The sequence below is a fragment of the Oculina patagonica genome, chromosome 5, assembly GCF_052425735.1.
Source record: "Oculina patagonica isolate OP01 chromosome 5, crgOcupat, whole genome shotgun sequence".
NCBI classification, from domain to species: domain Eukaryota; kingdom Metazoa; phylum Cnidaria; class Anthozoa; order Scleractinia; family Oculinidae; genus Oculina; species Oculina patagonica.
Genome location: NC_135762.1, coordinates 19,128,337 through 19,152,992, shown reverse-complemented (window position 1 = coordinate 19,152,992; position 24,656 = coordinate 19,128,337). Strand labels below are relative to the sequence as shown.

Below are 24,656 nucleotides of genomic sequence, written 5' to 3'. Positions count from 1 at the left end.
AAAGCCAACTGGTAGCTGGTCACCTTGTGTGTGCAACTTAATCAGGTGGAAGTTTTTGCTGCCAGTGGCAACATTGAACTCACTCATGTCAATTTCTGTTACAATTATACAATGGAAACATTTTTTTAATGTTTAAACGTACCGGTATTTAAAGATTGAAGCGCAGCCAGGATTAGACATAATAAAAACAGACGTTCACTGGCTAAAAATATTAAAAACAATGAGCTTTCGGCTGTCGCTCAACAGCCTTCGATGGATAAAAAATTGAATACAAAATGGATAAAATATATACAAGAAAGGTGTGATAAAAAGAAAATAATGAAAAACAAAAGCGAAGTAAAAATGTGCTAATTAAGAGGCTATTTTTTAAAAAGAATACAATATTGGCTTGGAATGGGCTTTGAGTTATTGTCAGCATGCTTAGTAGCAGAGGTGTACCAAGCTTCCAAAGTTTTTCTAATACGAAAAGAGCCTTTGTCAATAACACTAGAGTTTTCAAAGTCTATGCGATGGTCGAATGACCACGCATGTTTCACAATGTTTGAGCCATTCGCACAGGTTTTTACATTCCTGATATGTTCTTTTTTGCGGGTTTCAAAACAACGGCCGGTTTCAGCCACATAGCACCAATCACAATCAGCACAAGGAATTTTGTACACCACATTTGGTTGTTGTTCGACTGGTGGTCTAAATTTAGGGGATGGGAATTCTTGTTGTAATGTCTTGTGGGGTTTATTAATAACTTGAATGTTGTGCTTTCGAATAGCACAGCTGAGACCCTCTTACACCGGGCAACTAAACTCCCTAGCACAGCCCATGGGAAAAATACTGAAATCAATCACGTCACTGATGCCCTACGAGCTAACAACTATCCGTCCGATATTATTTCTAACATCCTAAAGAAGAAATTCTCCAATCCAACAACATATGCCATCCCTTCACCAGAAGAACTTGTCCATATGTTTTTTAAATGGGCTGAGCCTCAGGAGCATTCCAACACTTACGCTGTACTTCCATTCATCAATGGTGTCACGCAACCACTAACAAGGATTCTTCGTATATATTTTATCCATTTTGTATTCAATTTTTTATCCGTCAAAGGCTGTAGAGCGACAACCAAAAGCTCATTGTTTTTAATATTTTTAGCCAGTGAACGTCTGTTTTTATTATACCCGTATTTGTTTTAAACAACAAGCAGAACTCCTTCTGTATTTGCTACATGTAGCTGAGCCTGGCTCAACAAACCCCTGACAAATGGCTGTGTTTACATAAATTGTTGACGTTGGTAAAATGTAATTACAGACTAGACAATTACAAGTTTTTCTTTCATGACCAACTTACAATAGTTCATACCTGAAACAAGTACAGGTAGTAGGAATTCAATAAACTAACTGTCAGAACCAAAGGGATTGAATGGAGAATAGGAATGATGCTGGTCAGCAGAAGTAACTACAAACAACTTGGTTTCGGTGCAGAACAATTTTTCTAACATGGTGCACTTGGTCATCCAATGTACAAGTAACACTAAAACTAAGTGTCAAGGCACTGGATTTCAAGCTGGATTTTGAAAGTCAGAATGCCTGCCATTTTTATGACATTATAACTGTACATCACATACCCAGGGTGCATACTCAGCAGATACAGTACCGCCTGAAATCATATGCACATCAGCCGCGGGTTTCCCGAAGTGGACGCGCGGGTAGTGCACGCGGTTTGCCCGTGCGTCCACCTCGGGAGGAACGAACGAAGCACGAGACGAAACCGAGACGAAACCGAGGGAATCACGCGTTCTTCAAAGCCGCGTCTTCGTGCTTTTAATTGCCTTTGTTAGCTTTATTGTTGCTCTTCATTGTTAGGTTTTTGACACCGTCACCCAAAAGATTTGATCGGAAACCACAACAAACAAAAGAGAACACATTCCCCGCAAATAAATGTCATTGATTGCTTAATCTTCTGTGAAACTTTTATTCGATCTTAATAACACTCGCCTTGTTAAGTAACAGACTTTAAATACGTTCGTTTTCATAACTAGACATTGCAAGAAAACGTGACAAGCGTGACCTTTTTTTACACACGGGCGTCGATCTGTCAGATCATTTGAAGATAAGAAATCCGCGGCTGCAAAAGGATTTTCGCTTCCTTCATTTTCGGATGAATGAATCGAGAGAAGTGCTTTTACAGGCCTCTTTAATTTCGCTTTTTCATTCACGTTTTGCATTTTTGAAAAAATTAATTCTTTCGCGAAGCGACAAGTTTTGACTCAAAAGCTTCTCATGCTAGCACGCACGCAACATTCAATACGAACCCGTGAAGATCTTGAAGTTCAACAAAATTTACCGGTAATCCCATAAAAACTGTTTGAAAGAAATTTGCATTTCGTTGCTGAATACGGTGTAAGCAAGTTGTAAATGTGAGAAAAAATTCATTGAAACGAAAACAATAAAAACAACAATAGCCGACAGATCCTTTTGTGTCGGCCTGTCGTCCATTTGACCGAGATGAATTTCTGACCTCGGTTTTCATTCATGAACCGCGCGGGTTTCGTCCCCGTTCTTTCGTTCCTCCCGCGTTCAATACACGCGTTCTGCCCTCGTGCTTCACGCGTGCCAATGTGCATATGATTCCAGGCGGTACTGTAGCATGTACTTGTAAAGCTTCTTTGCAGCGTGATTGCTCTTTTGATAATAGACCACTTGATTAAGTAATCAGTATGAATTCAACCCTCCAAGTTAAGACCATTTTAGTCGCCATGGCAATTAAAATGTTCGAGCTGGCGACTAAATTAGAATTGAAGTTGCCAGCCTGGCGACTAAAATTGAGAAGAAGGATTGCAAGCGTGAGCTTAATTTGTCGACTAAAAGTTTTCACTGGCGACCAAACTTGAGCAGTTGGTGGCCAAATGGCCACTTAGGATAAAAATAAACTTGGAGGGTTGATGATTGAACCTAAATGATTTAAATTAATGATTTAAATGATTTAAATTAAATTTAAATGATTGTTCATCTTGCCAATGTAAACCTTTGTTTAACACCTGGTGAAAACCTCCTTAACTAGTCCCAGCAAAGCATTAATGCATGTACATAATTATATGTTTCACCTGGGTAGCTTGGATGATTGTCAAGTCATTTATCCTGCTGAAGCCTGCTCCCATTTTTGATCTCAAACCTATAAAAACATTGATTATATTAAAAAGAAATAATAATATAACAGTGTAAATGAACATATCAAGTTACAAAACCCTTCACAATGTAACATCAAACATTTGCTTCATGTAAATATAAACCTAAAACAGCTAAGATGACTAAGACAGAGCCCATGTATTTTTCTCATTGGTGGCCTTCAGTGGAGGAGTAGAATTGTACTTATGTATACGTATGATTGCTGTCTGAACATGATTGTCATCAGTTTTGTATGGGGAATTACGTTATTGTGGGCCCAAGAGAGGCCCGCAACCCCAATCTTGACAGTGACCAGTGGATTGTGTTTTACGAGTGCGCACCACGTTAATAAGAGGCAAATAGAAAGCGGAAGTTGAAAATTTTGTTCTTCCACTAAGAACAAACAAATGCGAAAAATGTGTCAATCACGACAGTTTGTCATAACACTGGAAGAGAAAAATCTGTTCTCCAAGAACGATAAGAATGCCAAAAAGGAGTCAATCTCTCAACAGTTTGTCTCATAAGATCGAGGCTTCTGTCACATGGAAGATTGCAAACATAACAATTTGCAGACGTTGTTTTACAGGTGTTGCTTTTGAGAAAATTTGCTGTGATTGTATCACAGATAAACCACGGCAAAGCGAATGATTCCAAAAACAGTTATTCTCAAGAAATTCGTTATAATTGCAGAGGCTGCAATTACAAACCACAGGACACGTAAGTTTACTCAATAGCGAACCCTGATTGTGTAAGCTGATACGCTGTAAAACAAACACTTGGCTCAAGCTTGTTTAACTGAGCAAAAAAACCGACCACTCAGCTTGCACACAGCTCGAACTTCTGGGTGTAGAACTGGACAGTGTTGCTCAAGAAGCACGCATTACTGAGACACGCCTTGGTGAGACTATTGGCATGATCGTCAAATGGCGCTCGCGATCCTCATGTGCTAAGCACCAACTTCAATCTTTAATCGGCAAACTTAATTTTATTTGCTCAGTCTGTCACCCCGGCAGAACAATTCTGCAGCGAATGATATATTTACTCCAAAACGTTCAACATCCTACTCACCACATCTGCCTCAGAAATAGTTTTTTGAAGGATTTAAACTGGTGGCTTTTGCTTCTACGGGATTGGAATAGCAAGAGCATGTTGATGAACAATGGCTTACAAGTTCTTGATTACATCTGTACACGGATGCCTATACAGGGTCGCTCGGCGCCATGTTTGGGGATTCGTGGCTTTGCGACACATTTGACAATGTTGGCATTCCCAATTGCCGCTTCATCACCTTCAAAGAACTGTTTGCTATTACCATTGTGATCACTGTGTGAGCTTCAGCTTTCACATTACATTGTGACAACAAGGCTGTGGTACACAGATAAGAGAGAGATAAACTTGTTGCATCAAGAGAGTTTTGTAATCAGTTTGGCTAATCTGCCAACAAAGTGCTAAATGGGGAAGAAACAGCAGGCCATGATCCGCATCCACGCGAATACTTGTGGCATTTTCTCGCTTGTGGTGTATCAATGTTTATTCCCGTTGAAGCCCTGAATTTTTTTTTTTATAGGCTTCTTTATTCCAATTGCTTAAATTGGAAATTCACTGCGACGATCATTTATCACTCTCATATACATCCGCAGTTCATATATGAATCATTTCATATACATTACATCATTTCACTCCTCTCACGGGAAAATATGAACTCACAATTGACCTCGCTCCCAATGTGTGGCTTCAATAGCTCAGTTGGTAGAGCATCGCACCGGTATCGCGGAGGTCACGGGTTCGAATCCCGTTGAAGCCCTGAATTTTTTTTTTCAGGCTTCTTTATTCCAATTGCTTAAATTGGAAATTCACTGCGACGATCATTTATCACTCTCATATACATCCGCAGTTCATATATGAATCATTTCATATACATACATCATTTCACTCCTCTCCGGGAAAATGAACTCAATTGACCTGCTCCCAATGTGTGGCTCTAGCTCAGTTGGTAGAGCATCGCACCGGTATCGCGGAGGTCACGGGTTCGATCCCGTGAGCCCTGAATTTTTTTTATTTTATTTTTTTTTTTTTTTTTTCAGGCTTCTTTATCACAATTGCTTAAATTGGAAATTCACTGCGACAATCATTTATCACTCTCAATGTTTATTCTGTTGAAAATATAGGCCATCGTCGACACTGCAAACAGCTTTTAGGGGCTGTCAAACTTGCAAAAGCAATAACCAATACTCCCTTGTAGTGTTATGTTTATAATATTAATTTGCATACTTTTCCATAAAAGTGTCAATTCACGAAAATTTTTGGCACCTTTTCCAAATGTTCCCGCCGATAAGCCGCATACTCGATTTCGAGCGAAGATTTTTGGAAAATAGGTGCGGCTTATCTGCGGGTTTTTACGGTACTCACTTCCGTTACTAGCAAATATACACATATCATGACTCTAATACGTTATCTTTTTATATCTGTTGCAAGTTTAAAATCGTACTAAAAGCAGTTTCTATTCCCGGCATTAAAAAAGCCCCATCTGACACTTTAACTCACTTGCAGGTTGTGCGGTTCTGAGACCTGGTACCATACTCAAAGGAAATCCCGACCCCAGTACGGTGCTTGCCCTTAGATGACTACAAATGAAAGCCAACCACTATTTCTACAAAGGATTAGCTGAGAGTACTCATCGGAGGTACAACTCCACACAATGTCAATACATTGCATTCTGTGATAACCACCAATTACAAGCCGTCCCAGAAAGTGAGAACACTCTTGCCCTATTCATTTCATATTTAGCAGGTCGGATTTAGCCGCAATCAATTTAAGTCTACTAAGTTGGAGTTCACACTCTTTATATCAGCCAGGGTTTTCCCAATCCTTTCACTGACACTATAAAATTGCAGCAAACATTGCGAAGAATCGAAAGGGAACATTTTGCTCCGAAAAAAGAAAAATATATTTCTGTGTAAAATATATTTCCTCATGGACCACACCAATACCAAAGATGTCATGTACTGGGCAGCAATGGCAGCGGCTCATTTCCTGTTACTCTGTGCAAGCCAGTTCACTGTTACTAATCCATCAGCTAGCGCAGATACACTGCTTTGCATCTGCGACGTCAGCTTGAACTTCACACCCACGGGAGAGGAATATCTATCATTAACTGTTAAGCAGTCCAGGGTGGTTCTCTACACCAGTCATGCCAAACACATAGACTTAGTCTATGCTGTAAGTCCCATTTATTTGTGCCTCCAAAAGAAACGACCAGACTAACAGCTACAGAGTGACCCTCTATTCCGCCTCCCTTCAGGATCTCCTCTGTCCCGCCAATGTCTCATGAACTTTGTTTCATGTCTGCTCCAGCTTACTGGCTTAGACCCTCACCAGTACAGTGACCACAGCTTCGGTATAGGAGGAGCAACTTTCAGTGCTGTTGCTTGCCTTAATGATTACGAAATCATTGTTATAAACGCTACATTCGTTCACCGCTGAGCCTTTTTCTCAAGGTCCCACGACAAATTGCCGACACAGGACACAATTCATATCAATACAGTGAACTCTCTCTTAACAGACACCTCTATAAGACGGACACCTCCATAAGACGGACACCTGGTGATGGTCCCTGCCGTTTTTCAGTCATTTTACTGTAACCAAACTCCCTATAAGACGGACACCTCTCTAAGACGGAAACGGACACTTGAGAAGTGTTTTTTATCATGTTTAATTAAAGAAAATACTTCCAAACTTCGTATCGACCTAAAGCAAAGTTAGTCCGCGCCCTAAGGATACATGTATACCAAGTTTCCTCACCACGAACAATGACGCTTTAACGGATTACTTCTCTGCTTACGTGTATGGACACTAAAGGTCACAAAAGATGTTATTTTCTACTTACGGTATTACGGTTTGTAGAAGCTCTCAATTTTTGCTTTGGTCCTTTTATTATTTAAGTCTTGTTGCAATTGGCAAAGGTGTGTTGCATTGTGCAAAGGTTTTTCTTTATTATCTCAAATTTACTGGTGTCATATTACCTCGACTCTCTACAGAGCGGACACCTCTCTAAGACGGACAGCTGTGGCCGGTCCCGAAGGTGTCCGTCTTATCTAGAGAGTTGACTGTATGCAAATCCGTACGCTAGGATCAGGTTTCCAGTTTGTACTTTCATCATCTTCGCTCGGTCACCGTTCGTTATGGTCGAATAACGTACCCTACCCTCCCTCCCCAAGCAATTGTATTGTGTCCCAGTACAATATATTAAGCTGCTCAGTAAAGGCCCAACACAAGTGTACTCTGAATTTAAAAATTATTTGATAAAAAGTTGACACTGGCCTAAAATTGTGAGGAGGACGTTTGGGCTACTGCTGTAGCCTTTTTCAGTAATATGTTAATTTAAAACCGTGTCCCTGTTGTTATAGAAATAAAAACTTAAAAAAGCAGAAAAATGTGTTAATGAATTGCTGAATAAAAAAGGGGGGTTGGAATTCTAAAATGCGAATAAAAAGAATACAGAAAATAGGGGGTGGCATGCAATTAAAAATTGTTAAGGTTCTTATAAATGTTCGGGAATGCTATGAGTTCATTTATGGAGTTAAAATCTAAGACTGAATGCCGCGCTGGAGGAAAAATCTTTCTTTAAATGGTTGATAATGTCAACATGTTCCAGATCAATTTCATGATTGTTAAGCAAGTGGTGTTCGGCCAAAGGGAATTTCTGTCCATTGTTGTAATTGCTTTGATGTGTTCCTTGATAGGTGTTTTTAGTGCGCGCGAGGTCTGGCCAATGTAAACACACGCACAGTCTTTGCATTTGATTTTATATACAACACCTTTCGATGCCTCTTTGCTGATTGTCAGTGAATCCTGACGAGATTTTCATATCTGTAGATGTTGTATCTCTGTTTACCTGCATCTTGTCCAATCTAGCCATGGAAGTCGTCAAAGAGAGACTTTATTCTGACTCTTCATTATCTGAAAGAACAAATTTATCCATAGAGAACATCGCATGCACGTATCAAGGAACACGCCAAAGCAATTACAACAATGGACAGAAATTCCCTTTTTGGCCGAAAACCACTTGCTTAACAATCATGAAATTGATCTGGAACACGTTGACATTATCGACGGTTTGTCAGTTCGGAGACAAAGACTTTTCCTCAAAGTGGCGGTCTCAATTTATAGAGTTAATTATGCGTAGCCATATTCCAACGCATACATCTCTTCCTTTTGTTGCTGGTATTTAATTCAAGACGTTTTTAGTGCAAATAAAAGAGATATTAATCGAGTAGTCATTTCTTTAGTCTATCTTAGCTGAGGGAGTGCTTTGTTTTTGAAACCCGCCAAGTTTCTAATGTATTCAAAGCGTTATCGTCTTTGCCGGGGTTGTCTATATATGAAGTCTGTTTCCAGCAGAATAAAAAACAAGTGATTTGATTTTTTGATTTTTCTGCACAACAAAGTGAGTGAAACCTTGATTTATAATTTTGTGAACACAGGGAACTCTATAAGCTTAATTTACCTAGCCTTCGGTGAGGATTTAAACGATGTATAATGTGAAACCATGCTAGTCACATGCAGAGTTTTTATATTTTTCCCTAACAATTGTCAAGCTTACAAAATACGAAATGGGGTACTAGTTTGTTAATTAACCGTGCGCAGCCGGTTCATAATCTGGTCGGCGTTTTTTTTGTTGTTTTCGTAGTTTTTTTGTCGGTAAATCATTCCAGACCCATGCGGTCCAGCCGGCCCCTTGGTCACGGTCATGCAAGATTTGATGTTTACTAGCGACCACTCGTTTGACATGAACACTCTGCTCTCTGTTTAGAGTGAAATGTATATTTTTGTATCATTCGAGTGTTTTACCAGAAGAGAGGACTGAATAATCACATAGCAAAACCAAAGACCGCTTGGACATGTCCAAGCTATTTAAAACTGCCATTACGTCAGACCCACGCAATCGCTCGCCTGTAGCTATAAAATTTTAATAATCATTCACCTATTTTAAAAATATTTATGAATACTCTGCCCTCAGTTTGTGTGAAATACTTATTTTTGTGTTATTCAAGGCAAATGTGTCCCAAAATTGGATACGATATTTTGGTGGAGTTTTTTTCAGCCTCGACTAACTCGACCGGCCAATCAAAGCCTATATAAAAGGGATATAGGAATACTAGTCCACAGAGAGAATTATAAGAATATATTACCACCACTCAACTCCGCTACAATCTTCTCCGCTACAATCTTTACTTCACTGCTCTACTCTATTCTACTCTACTCTTCTCTACTTTATACTGCTGTACTCTACACCACTCTACTCTACTTCACCTCTACTTGACTCGACTCTACTCTACTCTACTCTACTCTACTCTACTCTACTCTACTCTACTCTACTCTATACAAATGTACTCTACACCACTCTACTCTACTCCACCTCGACTCGACTCGACTCGACTCAACTACTACTCTACTCCACCTCTACTTGACTTGACTCGACTCGACTCCACCTCCACTGGACTGGGCTGGACTCGACTCAACTCGACTCTTCTCCACTATACGTTATACTACTGTACTCTACACCACTCTACTCTACTCCGCTACTCTTCTCGACTCTACTCCACTCTACGTTATACTACTGTACTCTACTCCACCTCGACTCGACTCGACTCGACACGACTCGAAGGGCCGTAAAAGCGTAAAGTTTAGGAGGAAAACCGGCGTAGGGCCGTAGACGTGTACAGTTAAGAATTCAAACGTAGGGCCGTAGAAGTGTAGAGTTAAGAATGAAAGTGTAAAGTTAAGAATGAAAACGTAGAGCCGTAGAAGTGTCAAGATTAGAATGAAAACGTAGAGCAGTAGAAGTGTCAAGTTAAGAATGAAAGTGTAAAGTTTAGAATGAAAACGTAGAGCCGTAGAAGTGTAAAGTTAAGAATGAAAACGTAGAGCCGTGTAAGTGTCAAGATTAGAATGAAAACGTAGAGCAGTAGAAGTGTCAAGTTTAGAATGAAAACGTAGAGCCGTAGAAGTGTAAAGTTTAGAATGAAAACGTAGAGCCGTAGAAGTGTAAAGTTTAGAATGAAAACGTAGAGCCGTAGAAGTGTAAAGTTTAGAATAAAAACGTAGAGCCGTAGAAGTGTCAAGTTTAGAATGAAAACGTAGAGCCGTAGAAGTGTAAAGTTTAGAATGAAAACGTAGAGCCGTAGAAGTGTCAAGTTTAGAATGAAAACGTAGAGCCGTAGAAGTGTAAAGTTTAGAATGAAAACGTAGAGCCGTAGAAGTGTAAAGTTTAGAATGAAAACGTAGAGCCGTAGAAGTGTAAAGTTTAGAATAAAAACGTAGAGCCGTAGAAGTGTCAAGTTTAGAATGAAAACGTAGAGCCGTAGAAGTGTAAAGTTTAGAATGAAAACGTAGAGCCGTAGAAGTGTAATGGTGGATTTCCACTGACGCGTAATTTTTTACGTGCGTAAAAAAATTAGAGACAATGTATGAACGGCTTGCGTACACGTTTACGCAGGCCATTCATACGTTGTCTCTTATTTTTTTCACGCACGTAAAAATTTACGCGTCAGTGGAAATCCACCATAAAGTTTAGAATGAAAACGTAGAGCCGTAGAAGTGTCAAGTTTAGAATGAAAACGTAAAGCCGTAGAAGTGTAAAGTTTAGAATGAAAACGTAGAGCCGTAGAAGTGTAAAGTTTAGAATGAAAACGTAGAGCCGTAGAAGTGTAAAGTTTAGAATGAAAACGTAGAGCCGTAAAAGTGTCAAGTTTAGAATGAAAACGTAGAGCCGTAAAAGTGTCAAGTTTAGAATGAAAACGTAGAGCCGTAGAAGTGTAAAGTTTAGAATGAAAACGTAGAGCCGTAGAAGTGTCAAGTTTAGAATGAAAAAGTAGAGCCGTAGAAGTGTAAAGTTTAGAATGAAAACGTAGAGCCGTAGAAGTGTAAAGTTTAGAATGAAAACGTAGAGCCGTAAAAGTGTCAAGTTTAGAATGAAAACGTAGAGCCGTAAAAGTGTCAAGTTTAGAATGAAAACGTAGAGCCGTAGAAGTGTAAAGTTTAGAATGAAAACGTAGAGCCGTAGAAGTGTAAAGTTTAGAATGAAAACGTAGAGCCGTAGAAGTGTAAAGTTTAGAATGAAAACGTAGAGCCGTAAAAGTGTCAAGTTTAGAATGAAAACGTAGAGCCGTAAAAGTGTCAAGTTTAGAATGAAAACGTAGAGCCGTAGAAGTGTAAAGTTTAGAATGAAAACGTATAGCCGTAGAAGTGTAAAGTTTAGAATGAAAACGTAGAGCCGTAGAAGTGTAAAGTTTAGAATGAAAACGTAGAGCCGTAGAAGTGTAAAGTTTAGAATGAAAACGTAGAGCCGTAGAAGTGTAAAGTTTAGAATGAAAACGTAGAGCCGTAGAAGTGTAAAGTTTAGAATGAAAACGTAGAGCCGTAAAAGTGTCAAGTTTAGAATGAAAACGTAGAGCCGTAAAAGTGTCAAGTTTAGAATGAAAACGTAGAGCCGTAAAAGTGTCAAGTTTAGAATGAAAACGTAGAGCCGTAAAAGTGTCAAGTTTAGAATGAAAACGTAGAGCCGTAGAAGTGTAAAGTTTAGAATGAAAACGTAGAGCCGTAAAAGTGTCAAGTTTAGAATGAAAACGTAGAGCCGTAAAAGTGTAAAGTTTAGAATGAAAACGTTGAGCCGTAAAAGTGTCAAGTTTAGAATGAAAACGTAGAGCCGTAAAAGTGTCAAGTTTAGAATGAAAACGTAGAGCCGTAAAAGTGTCAAGTTTAGAATGAAAACGTATAGCCGTAAAAGTGTCAAGTTTAGAATGAAAACGTTGAGCCGTAGAAGTGTCAAGTTTAGAATGAAAACGTATAGCCGTAGAAGTGTAAAGTTTAGAATGAAAACGTAGAGCCGTAGAAGTGTAAAGTTTAGAATGAAAACGTAGAGCCGTAGAAGTGTAAAGTTTAGAATGAAAACGTAGAGCCGTAGAAGTGTAAAGTTTAGAATGAAAACGTAGAGCCGTAGAAATGTAAAGTTTAGAATGAAAACGTGGAGCCGTAGAAGTGTCAAGTTTAGAATGAAAACGTAGAGCCGTAGAAGTGTAAAGTTTAGAATGAAAACGTAGAGCCGTAGAAGTGTCAAGTTTAGAATGAAAACGTATAGCCGTAGAAGTGTAAAGTTTAGAATGAAAACGTAGAGCCGTAGAAGTGTAAAGTTTAGAATGAAAACGTAGAGCCGTAAAAGCGTAAAGTTTAGACTGAAAACGTAGAGCCGTAAAAGTGTCAAGTTTAGAATGAAAACGTAGAGCCGTAAAAGCGTAAAGTTTAGAATGAAAACGTAGAGCCGTAAAAGTGTCAAGTTTAGAATGAAAACGTTGAGCCGTAGAAGTGTCAAGTTTAGAATGAAAACGTATAGCCGTAGAAGTGTAAAGTTTAGAATGAAAACGTAGAGCCGTAGAAGTGTAAAGTTTAGAATGAAAACGTAGAGCCGTAGAAGTGTAAAGTTTAGAATGAAAACGTAGAGCCGTAGAAGTGTAAAGTTTAGAATGAAAACGTAGAGCCGTAGAAATGTAAAGTTTAGAATGAAAACGTGGAGCCGTAGAAGTGTCAAGTTTAGAATGAAAACGTAGAGCCGTAGAAGTGTAAAGTTTAGAATGAAAACGTAGAGCCGTAGAAGTGTCAAGTTTAGAATGAAAACGTATAGCCGTAGAAGTGTAAAGTTTAGAATGAAAACGTAGAGCCGTAGAAGTGTAAAGTTTAGAATGAAAACGTAGAGCCGTAAAAGCGTAAAGTTTAGAATGAAAACGTAGAGCCGTAGAAGTGTAAAGTTTAGAATGAAAACGTAGAGCCGTAGAAGTGTAAAGTTTAGAATGAAAACGTAGAGCCGTTAAAGCGTAAAGTTCAGACTGAAAACGTAGAGCCGTATAAAAGCGTAAAGTTCAGAATGAAAACGTAGAGCCGTAGAAGTGTAAAGTTCAGAATGAAAACGTAGAGCCGTAAAAGCGTAAAGTTTAGAATGAAAACGTAGAGCCGTAGAAGTGTGAAGTTTAGAATGAAAACGTAGAGCCGTAAAAGCCTAAAGTTCAGACTGAAAACGTAGAGCCGTATAAAAGCGTAAAGTTCAGAATGAAAACGTAGAGCCGTAGAAGTGTAAAGTTCAGAATGAAAACGTAGAGCCGTAAAAGCGTAAAGTTTAGAATGAAAACGTAGAGCCGTAGAAGTGTAAAGTTTAGAATGAAAACGTAGAGCCGTAAAAGCCTAAAGTTCAGAATGAAAACGTAGAGCCGTATAAAAGCGTAAAGTTCAGAATGAAAACGTAGAGCCGTAGAAGTGTAAAGTTCAGAATGAAAACGTAGAGCCGTAAAAGCGTAAAGTTTAGAATGAAAACGTAGAGCCGTAGAAGTGTAAAGTTTAGAATGAAAACGTAGAGCCGTAAAAGCCTAAAGTTCAGAATGAAAACGTAGAGCCGTAGAAGTGTAAAGTTCAGAATGAAAACGTAGAGCCGTAAAAGCGTAAAGTTTAGAATGAAAACGTAGAGCCGTAGAAGTGTAAAGTTTAGAATGAAAACGTAGAGCCGTAAAAGCCTAAAGTTCAGAATGAAAACGTAGAGCCGTAGAAGTGTAAAGTTTAGAATGAAAACGTAGAGCCGTAAAAGCCTAAAGTTCAGAATGAAAACGTAGAGTCGTAGAAGTGTAAAGTTTAGAATGAAAACGTAGAGCCGTAGAAGTGTCAAGTTTAGAATGAAAACGTAGAGCCGTAAAAGCGTAAAGTTCAGAATGAAAACGTAGAGCCGTAGAAGTGTAAAGTTTAGAATGAAAACGTAGAGCCGTAGAAGTGTCAAGTTAAGAATGAAAACGTAGAGCCGTAGAAGTGTAAAGTTTAGAATGAAAACGTAGAGCCGTAAAAGCGTAAAGTTTAGAATGAAAACGTAGAGCCGTAGAAGTGTAAAGTTTAGAATGAAAACGTAGAGCCGTAAAAGCGTAAAGTTTAGAATGAAAACGTAGAGCCGTAGAAGTGTAAAGTTTAGAATGAAAACGTAGAGCCGTAGAAGTGTAAAGTTTAGAATGAAAACGTAGAGCCGTTAAAGCGTAAAGTTCAGACTGAAAACGTAGAGCCGTATAAAAGCGTAAAGTTCAGAATGAAAACGTAGAGCCGTAGAAGTGTAAAGTTCAGAATGAAAACGTAGAGCCGTAGAAGTGTAAAGTTTAGAATGGAAACGTAGTGCCGTAGAAGTGTAAAGTTTAGTCGAGTGTAGTGGAGTGGAGTAGTGTTAAGTCGAGTCGAGTCGAGTCGAGTCGAGTCGAGTCGAGTCGAGTCGAGTCGAGTAGAGTACAGTCGAGAAGAGTAGAGTGGAGAAGAGTAGAGTTGAGTCAAGTGAAGTAGAGTCAAGTCGTGTCAAGTAGAGTATAGAGTAGAGTCGAGTCGAGTAGAGGTGATTCAAGTCAGTCGAGTCCAGTAGAGTCGAGTTGAGTCTAGTTGAGTCGAGTAACCTACAGTAGGGTAAACTTGAATGAAATATAGCAGAGTAGAGTCGATTCGAGTAGAGCAGCGTTCAGAAGAGTAGACTCGAATAAAGTATATTATACTAGAGTAGAGTAAAGTAGCGTAATAGTATAGTAGACTCGAATCAAGTATAGTAGACTAGAGCAAAGTAGAGTACATACTAGTTATGCAACGCTTTCGAGTGGTATACTATGGAATATCCCACGAGTCACTTGTATTTTCTCGGTATACACACGAGCCTTTAGGCGAGTGTGTATACGAAGAAAATACAAGTGACAAGTGGGATATTCCATAGTATACCACGAGAAAGTGTTGTGTAACTATTTTATACCATGCCATAGAAAACACGCTTACTAAATTTCATCGAGAATAAGATCGCAGCGCACGATGGGAAGGTTGGGTTGAATACCGTCGAATATACAACGGCTTTCCTGTATTCTGATTGGCTGTATTTTCTATGGCATGGTATAAAGTACAGTAGAGTACAGTTGAGTCGAGTTAACTAATTAGAGACGAGAACAGTCACATAAGCTTATATAAACGTACAGTAGCGTGGCGGAGACGAATAAAGAAGTGTTGAGAGTAGAGACCAGTCCAATCGACAATCGTAAAGTAGAGACGACTAGAATATTGTTAGTAGAGTAGAGTAGAACAGAGTGTAATCTAGTAGAGACGAGTTCAGTCATATAACGTACGTAGATGCGGGAGTAGAGTACATGATAGTAAAGCAGATTCAAGTGGTGTCCAGCAGAGTAGGGTACAACAGTTGGGTATCCACGTATTGCGTCGAGTGGAAAAAAGTTGTGATGGTGTAGTAGAGTTGAGTCGAGTTGAGAAAAGTTGTTATTATGTGTTATATTTGACTTGAGAGATGAGTAGAAAGTTTACTCGAGATGATAAGAGTAAAGATGTGATGTTAGTAGTTGCGTAGAGTTGAGAAAACCTATTATCATGTGGTAGGGTTCAATCAAGATAATGAGAAGAGTTTTGATGGTCTAATAGACTTTATTGTGGTTGAGAGTGAATCGAGTATAGTTGAGTACTTACAGATCAACCGGAATGTTACTTAAAGAGGACTAATAACGTACAGAATAACTTAATGTAAAGGCAGTCGAGCTAGTCGAGATACAGAAAAAACTCCACCAAAATTTTCTATCCAATTTCGTGCCAGGTATAATTCAAGGGTTTGGCTCGGAGCGAGTACAAATTCGTACAATTTACCCGGAACGTGTTGAATATTGCAAAACAACGACTTGTTTTCTGGATATTCCAATTTTTGTTTTAAGTTTATTTTGGGAATCGAAATGAAAATTGCAAGCTCAGCAAGAATGTGTCAAGGCACGGGATACGTATCATTGCTCCAGGGAAATTACCTGCTGAATCGTGCAGTCAGAATGAATTGGTTTGGGTTTATGTTTACTTATTGAACATTCGGAACAAAATAAATATTTGCATGCGTAATCAGGAATTTACCGGCCAGGCATGTGGTTTAAAGCAAGAGATGACGCGGTGAAGGAAATTTGTGTCATGCACATTCCGTGACTCATGCAAACATGACTTGTGTGTTTCTCAAGTGACTGCTTTTCTAAAGATTTTTACTGTGCAGCGCCATGCCTTTCTAGCCAAAGAACTGAAAGAGGTGGTCAAACATTAACCGCACAGTTATAAACTGCTTGAAGTTTCTTGTTATTATTCTAAATTTCTGTGCACTAATTTGATGTGAGCTTAGTGTCACCTGTGAACTGACAGTTTGCTTAATTGTAGAAGGGGACGTTCGTAAAGGACATTCGCACGAAAATCTTCTAACATTGCAATTTTTCTTAAACTTTCACCACTGCTAGTTTCAAGTTACTCATCTCAGAAATGTAAAAAAAATTGGGGGTCACCAAATTCATTTCCGAGATACGACATCTGAAAGAAAGCTGGACGTCTTCCAGACCAAATGCCTCCGGCGCATCAAACGCATCTTTTGGCCAAACAAGATCAGCAACAAAGACCTATTGCCATCATGCAATTTTGAACCAGTTTCAATTGTTGTGCAAAAGAGAAGGTGGAGATGGCTGGGACATGTCCTACGAATGAGAGCAGACTCAGTGCCAAGGGTTGCATTGAAATGGACACCCCAAGGAAAGCATAGCAGAGGTAGGCCTAAGGAGACCTGGAGAAGAACAGCGCAGAAAGACTTGTTGGAGCGTGGCCTCACAATGGAAGCAGCAACAGGCAGAGGACCGGCAAATGTGGAGATCCCTGACAGAAGCCCCATGTGCCACCAGGCACTCTTGGTCCTGAAGATATCTGAAAGAAGGCACTTATTTAGATAAATTTGACTTCGTCACTCGATATGACCTCAGCGACTTCTGGTGACAAAATATTTTAAATGAATCAATGCAGGCCAACTTTCTTTATCTGAGCTTATTCACACAATCTATTGAACAAAAATATTTTGCTTTTGAGGTCCCTTAAGGTAAATCTTGTCTTTAAGAACTGTATTTGCAAACATTCAAGACTGTAAATTGCAGGTTTGTCAAAACAAGCCGGCAACCGGTGCATTTCACCGGCTATTCTGAATACTGCGCCGGCTACTCTGAATGCTCGTAGGTCAGTTCAGTGTGTGATATCGGAGAAATCAAATGAAAATAAAATGTTTCAGTAAATAATTTGTGATGAGCTAGGAAAGTGTTAATAAAAACTCTTTCTTTACAAGTTTTGTATTGTTTACAAAAACAATATTTTTTGGTCTGAAAACTCGTAAAATGTTCTACACCTTGGCGCATCATTTTAAGTGTTTTATTTTTATTTTAAGTGTTATACGTTGTTTTATTTTTATTCAAGTGTTAATTAAAGAGACAAGTAGATTTATTGAGCCACGGCTGTCGGCGGTGTGAAACTCGCTGATATCCTCCATGGACATTTGCAGAATTTCATCTCCGGTTTCCCTTACTTTAACAGGGCTCAAAATAATTTTCGGATACTGACCGGTCATGTTGACCGGCCAAATCAATTTTTGCTCGGTCATGTCTCGTTTTTGACCGGTCAAAATATTGAGTATTTACTTTGAAGCAATAGCCTATTCTGCCAAAAATTTCGCCTCATAAGCTAAAACACTCGTTGTTAAAGAGTATAAGACTTAAAATTAAATGTGTTGATCGCTAAATGTGTCATTTTATTATGTTCGCTTTTTGAATTTCCATTTCTTCTCGTTCTACTCTACATAAAACAAAATGCTCAGTAGCCGTAATGTTATATACTCTGCATAGTTTTACATTAATTAACGACTTACGGGTGGAGGCGATCTTGGTTGTAAGCACTTTACTGTTCTTTACTACCGAACACTAAATAGTAAAAGGACATATGCCCATGCTACAAGTGAGATAACTGTGCCTTTGCTCGGCATGTAGGAAGAAAGGAAACGCCAACGGCTTCATGTCAACAGTGGTCCGTAAAAAGAATAAATTACGTCCTGGTTCGCCGGTCAAAATGACCGCCGAACCAAAATTTGTCCGGACAAATCGTCATTTTGGCCGGACATTGTCCTGACCGGCCGTTATTTTGAGCCCTGCTTTAATGTACATTGCAAATAAAATACTATATAAGCACAAAAAAACGTACGTAGCATGATACAATACAATTTAAACATAAAATACTTATTTAGGAACGAAGTCGCGACAAGATGTCTATCAGATAGCATGTGCGTGTCAAATCTGTTCCCTTTAAAACGCCAAAAAATTCCGAACTTAAGATTAAAATATGAAATAAACTTGAAATAAACTTCATTTCACATTGAAATTCATTTAAGATGAGGGCAAGAAATTTGTTCAAACGTGCCAAAATATTGAAAATTATAAAGCCGTAAAATTTTGTATGCCCGATTGCCAATTTTATCCGCTAGACACAACGTCACATCTGTTACAGTAATTAGTTTTTGATAAGTTTTTATTCTCACTAGGTTTTCACGTTTTTAAAAGGACAAATGTTAATACTAACTTTGATAAAAGAAGTCAAATAGGAAAAGGAACGAAAAGTTTGTTTATTGCCTCCCAGACCTTTTTAATGTCAAATTTATATGAACACTGAATTTGAGAATAACTTGTTGGAAAAGGCCGGTCTCAGAATTACTTTCGTTTTTTTAGGGATAGAAGTTGTAAGCGCTGTTGAAACAATGGTGACTGTTATACACGACTTCAGTTATCACTACCTTGTTAATTAAAAGTACATTCGAGAACTATAATACCAGGGGGAACTAAATTTTTTCCAACCCATTTTCTATTTTTTAAAAAAAATTTTTAAAAAAAAAAGGGGGGAGGACCCCCCCCCCCCCCCATACTCGAAAACGATGCAGTGTGCATCATGTCAAGCCGCTTTGCGATTCCAAGCAAACCCCAGCCGCCTACTTTTTGGGTAGAAAATGCTACTCAAAAACCTGCTGATAACCCTGAAAAAGTGACTGATTTGATCGTGCGAGAAGAGAAAATAAAAACCAAATTACATACTTCCGAACATTCAAATCTCGTGGCTCCATTTTTTGCCAATCGGTAGAGATATATTATAAAAGGTTATATACCCCGAAAAAAAGTGGGGGTCATCAATCATTTAAGAGAGGAAAATACAAGCAAAGCTAGAGCAGCAGCTACCTACCCTATATGTGTTTGGGAAGTTTTCTCAGCATGTGCGCTCGTGCATGACGTGGCGTGAGATTGCAACATGAATTATGTGCGAGTTTTATGAACATTTTCTCATATTTTACTTAAGTGAGCAATTAAAATTCCTCACCTACCGGTATTTATTATCAGTCCTTTCAAATTATACAGTTTGACCATTTCATCAATTAATGCAAGCTATTCCATGATACAGCGCCACTTTAGCTAGATCTTTTTTGACAATTAAAACAACAACAATTAATAGTATGAGGCTGTGGTATAGAAAACTTACCATTGCCCAGAATTTCTATCAAGACATAACAAGTTATCTCATGTAATCAATATTACCTGCAGTGCCAAAAGACAATGGTGACATCATCATTTGTCTCAGTTCATCGAACTTCATCTCTTTTGTTAATTTCTTTACCTCTGCAATGCTGGCTGGTTCCTGACAAAGAAAATGATTACATTTACTCTTTTTGGCTATTTATGTGTAAAGTTCTGTATGGGTATTTTTCCAGTTCTTGGGAGAGATATTGTCATGCTTACTGGTACATGAATCTTACAGCAATTTTGGATCATGTCCTTATATAATAAACATAAAAAGTATCATATTTCAAACGTGGTGGAGCATTCAATGCAAAACCCTTCAAATTGCCCAAATTCGGCATTCTGAGGCTTAATAACGACAAAAGACATCAGCTGGGGTAAGTTTACATTTATTTTGACCTTCAACATAGACATTACTCTAAATACGTTCACGATAATAAGACCCTTGCAAAATCCCCATACAATTCTTTATATTTCGAACATACAAACAGTCAAGCTGCTTGTATGGGCGCCCTGTGCTCCCGGTCAGAACAAATTTGTTGTATGGAAACCAATGGCCACAGTTCTTGTATGTGGACCCATACTTTCAGCATTGCTCTCCATGCATATGCTGTGGTTTAAATTTCTTTTTGTTTAAATTTTTCAAACCAGTTTGATTCTGACTTTTCAGTCTCATATTCATTATCATAATCTGAAACAATGGGAAATAAAAATCAAACCAGTTTACAATCAAAGAGCTCTTCGAGCCACGACTGAATTTGTTTTACCAAGTTTTATTCCTTGAAAATATATGAGCAGCAAGTGATTCAAACATTTCTTTGATGCACAGATAATTGGCAGAACGTCTATTACATTGATATAAGATACCGGTATATTCATCTCATGTGACTTAGAATGTCTGATTAGCACACTCATGTACGTATCTGTATGGGGAGCGAGAGGTTGTGAGTTCAAATTCCAGAGGAGAAATTTTTTCTTTTATTTTCCTTTTTTTAACCCTTAGCACTAAAATGGTTTGTTTATAAATTATTATATCGATCCATAGGTATGCACTGCAGAATAATTTACATGTAAGCTGTTAAGTACCGGTAATAACGATATAAATATTTAATATATCAGAACATATAGACTGATTCAGGTACAAATGACTTGTACTTGTGCTGTTACATCTGAAAAGCTTTTCATTTTCTTGCGAACAAGCAGCCACGCACTTGATTTTAGCCAGCGCTCTGCTTTCTAGATAGATCCATCGTTGATGAAGCTTATGTGAAACCCGATTTAGTTTTCAAATGCTCCTTCATGTATGACGCTAGGTCGAAAGATAGACACGAATGTCATCGAGCAATTAATGGCTCTCAATATCTACTTTTTTGGCATTCCGTTGCTTTATTCACGTAATTGTCAGTCACATTTTGTTTCTTTGTTTCTTGTTTTTCTTGGCAAAACCCTTTAAATTTATAAGGCTGCCTTTATACGGCCATCTTGCTTCACTCTTTCTACATGTACTATTATATTTGCTGGTCAGCGGAGTCGCAAACAAAAGTTTTCAGATGATGGACCATGTGAGTGACCAGGCTGGCCACTATACTTCCTTTAAAATTCAGTCGTAAAAAATGTTGACCAACGATGAATTAATTTAAACTACAACTTATTATATTTCATAACGTCTCAGCTTCCATGTTTGCCTTACTAAAATCAACGTTTTGGCTGAGAATGAAGGGGTGGAACAAGTATAAATGATCAGCATAAGTTTATTGGCTCAGTAACAATGCAATCAGAAAAAAATTCTTGACTGCACAGTTCCAGCATGGTAAAGACAAAAGGTGATTGTATGCAAATTGCCTTTTGATTTGACAGCAAATCTTTCAAGAGCTCTTCTATGTTTAGAGGTTTATAGTGTGTGCATATTTAAAATGGTCACTTTTTCTTCACGGCACTAGACCTTGCAGGAGACCTCACCATACCATAGACTTTTCAAAATAGTGACTTCTTAATTTTGCTCCTGAAACTGCTCTATTATTCTGCATGACTCAACTGCCAATGATGTTGCTAAGGGCAGGCTGTCGGCTAATTTCACCGTCAAGACAACTTAAACCTGGCCAAAATTTCACACACACAAAAAGATTAGGGTAAACTTTTAGAGCTGCCAAGGCGTGAAAAGCCAGCTGGGCTTGTTGTTGAGCAGGGTTAGTGTTTTCTTAGCCACATTCCTGAACTGCCGCATAAATGTGACCGACAGCTTCCTTGACAAAATACCCACCCCTTTTAGGGGTGATATTACTTAAAGCTTGTGTGTGAAAGATTGAAAGATCAGAGATTTACATCAAATCCTAGTAATAAAAAATGGATGATTTTACACTGAATGATTTAATTGCAACTTGTTAAAAAACTGTTGATTTGTTTTGCATTATTTTCAAGCATATACTAACTTGTTTCAAGCTAGCGCTAGTACACAATGTTTCAAAGGTTTGTGCCAGGTTTCAGCATGTTTTGTTCATACGGTCTGAACAATTTGAACAAAAAGTCAGAGTCAGAGTCAGAGTTACTTGTCACTTTGCTATCCTTCATGACGCATTTAATTATTCTGTGTTATTGGACGAGCATTGCTAATTTTGAATTCTTCACGATTTTCTGCCACTTGGGAATGGCTTTGCTTTTGAATGTGCAGTTCCCAAGTGGCAGAAAATTTAGAATTTTAAATTATTAATGTTCATCCAACAACACATATTATGTGAATACGCCATGCAGGTTTGCAAAGCATCGAGAAACTTCAAAGGCAAAAGTACAGGCAAAGACCCCCTCAACTCAAAGACAAAGATTCTAGCAGAAAATAACAAATTTGTTTCAGTGTTTTGGTGTTTCCTTTCACTGTTTCGGTCTTTCACTGTCAAGTAATGCCCCTTCAGTATTGGTGGTCATGTTTACATGAGCCAGTTAACAAACAAGCAGCACAGATCTAAACATATTGAAGTTTGGTGATCTGATTCTGCTTAAGGCCCGATAAAAGTGAATTACATGTACAATGGTCAAGCTTTGGCGATGCTTGTATCAAAATCTCACAGTGCTGGAATAAGATAGATTTTCTAACCTTGGCAATAAATTTACACAGATGTTAACACACAGATTTAAATATGCAAGTTATTTTTTGTCTATTAATAGCACATCATTGAACCAAAAGGCCAACATTCTTTGCTGACTTTGATGGATAGATGACATCTGTTCCAACAAGGATGTAGTCCAAAACAGGTGATGGGCAATGACAAGCGTTAAATACCAGAACCTCAGTCTTATCATTGTTAAGCAATAAATTGCTGGCAGTCATCCACTGGTTGATGTCACTAATGCATGACTCAACTGGATACTTGGATCAAGCTAGATCACCGCAGACCTGAGGCTTAAACAAGACTTATAGCTGAGTGTTGTCAGCATAAAGATTGAATCTCATCTCATTACTCCTGATGATATCTGCAAGGGCTGCATTGTACATAGAGAATAAAATACATAGGACCCAGTACCGATCCTTGAGGTACACCATAAAGAAGTTTCCGGTTTTGTGACTGTTCGTTTGAGATTTGGAAAAATGGTAACAATCAAATAAGTATGAAGGTAACCATGGCAATGTGTGGTGCTTCAGTCTGTCAAGGAGTATAACATGATCTACAGTGTCGAGTGAGGCTGATAAATCAAGAAGTACAACACTCATTGCTGTCAATGATGTAAAGAATGTTGCAGTGAATGGACATGAGCGCTATTTCAGTACTGTGCCTAGTTTTGTTGGCAGACTGAACGGTTAGTGTAGATTGTTGACCCTGATATGCTGAGTGAGCTGTACAGGCATCATGATTCTCAAATTTCACTTGCTTCATTTTCAAAACTCTTATCCTTTTTCGCTCTTTCCTGATGCTGCAAATAAAGGTTGAACTGTTAAACCTATCCTCTCCAGTTTTCACTTGGATTTTCTTGAAGTGACAAAGCTTCCAGGGGCTTGAATGAATCCATTTCACTCCTCGTACCATGCAATGTCGTCACAGACTCAGCATGGACACAGTGCCATCTTTAGCCTAAACATGACACTTAAAGATCGGAACTGCGTACAATGAGCTTGAGTTGTGCTAACTGGCCTATAAGCAAACATACACCGGTAACAATTCAAGCTCTAGACAGCTCATGCCCACCCGTACACAAGGTATCTCGTGCACCAGAACAAGATTTTTTTCTAATAAAGATTTTAGTTTAACAAGCCTTTGATTAATTAACCTTCTACAATCAAACCCTGTGAATATGGATGTTATAGGAAACACGCAAAGTGACTGTTAAAAGAGCTGTCCGCTAAGCTTTTTATAGCTCACGCTTGAAGCTTGTAAGCTTATCTTCTGCGGCTAAAGAGAGAAACAACATAAACTAAAATCTTTTTTGGATGTATCCTGTTAGGAAAACTATGTCACCTTGTCTAAATGCAACCATTCTGCAATCTTTTCGTCGAGTTGACTATCGCCTGAATTAACTTGCGAAGTCCCGCAATGACTGTTTTCCCCTTCTCCGACCTGTCCCGCCATTTTAAAAACGAGCCCGCTTGTTTTGTTGTCAGCACTATTTTGTTCTACAATCAAGAGAACATCTATGTAACATGACACGAAAAGTACTCAAAGTTTCTCGGTCCTTGATTGAGCGGAAAAACACGCGCTTACTCCCGCCGATTCCCTTCGTCCAATAACAAGAAGCTCTTAGAGCTTAAAACTGCGCTGGTCACATGACCACCCTAGGGGAGCCATGTGGGGAGAATAAAAAATGCACCCCCATCCTCTTTACCCGCGTCACGTCAAAAAATGTCGCGACTGACAAACAAAATGGTAAGAAAACACCTTGTGTGACATTTCATGGTTGACTAGTTCCATCCGCAATTAATTATTTTTCTCATATGCCAATGCTGGCCAAATTTAATTCCCACGATCCTGATCCGTGAAACCAAAAAATCTTTTAAATCAGCATCCAGTGTTGTATCGAATTTCCGGGGCAAATAATTAAATCAAATTTGAGAAGAACACTAGACCTG

At 38.6% G+C, this 24,656-nt stretch overlaps 1 protein-coding gene across 1 annotated transcript in view; it reads right to left on the bottom strand.

The window, feature by feature from the left end:
- LOC144653126 (phosphopentomutase-like) overlaps positions 1–24,201 on the bottom strand; it is a 69,233-nt gene extending 45,032 nt beyond the window's left edge. The window contains exons 1-3 of the mRNA XM_078513046.1: positions 24,049–24,201; positions 19,622–19,721; positions 3,098–3,165 (exon numbers count right to left, since the gene is read on the bottom strand). Of these exons, the coding sequence (XP_078369172.1) occupies positions 3,098–3,165; positions 19,622–19,721; positions 24,049–24,159 (279 nt within the window). The 5' untranslated portion in view covers positions 24,160–24,201. The remainder of the gene's footprint in view (positions 1–3,097; positions 3,166–19,621; positions 19,722–24,048) is intronic.
- Between the last annotated feature and the right edge of the window lie 455 nt (positions 24,202–24,656).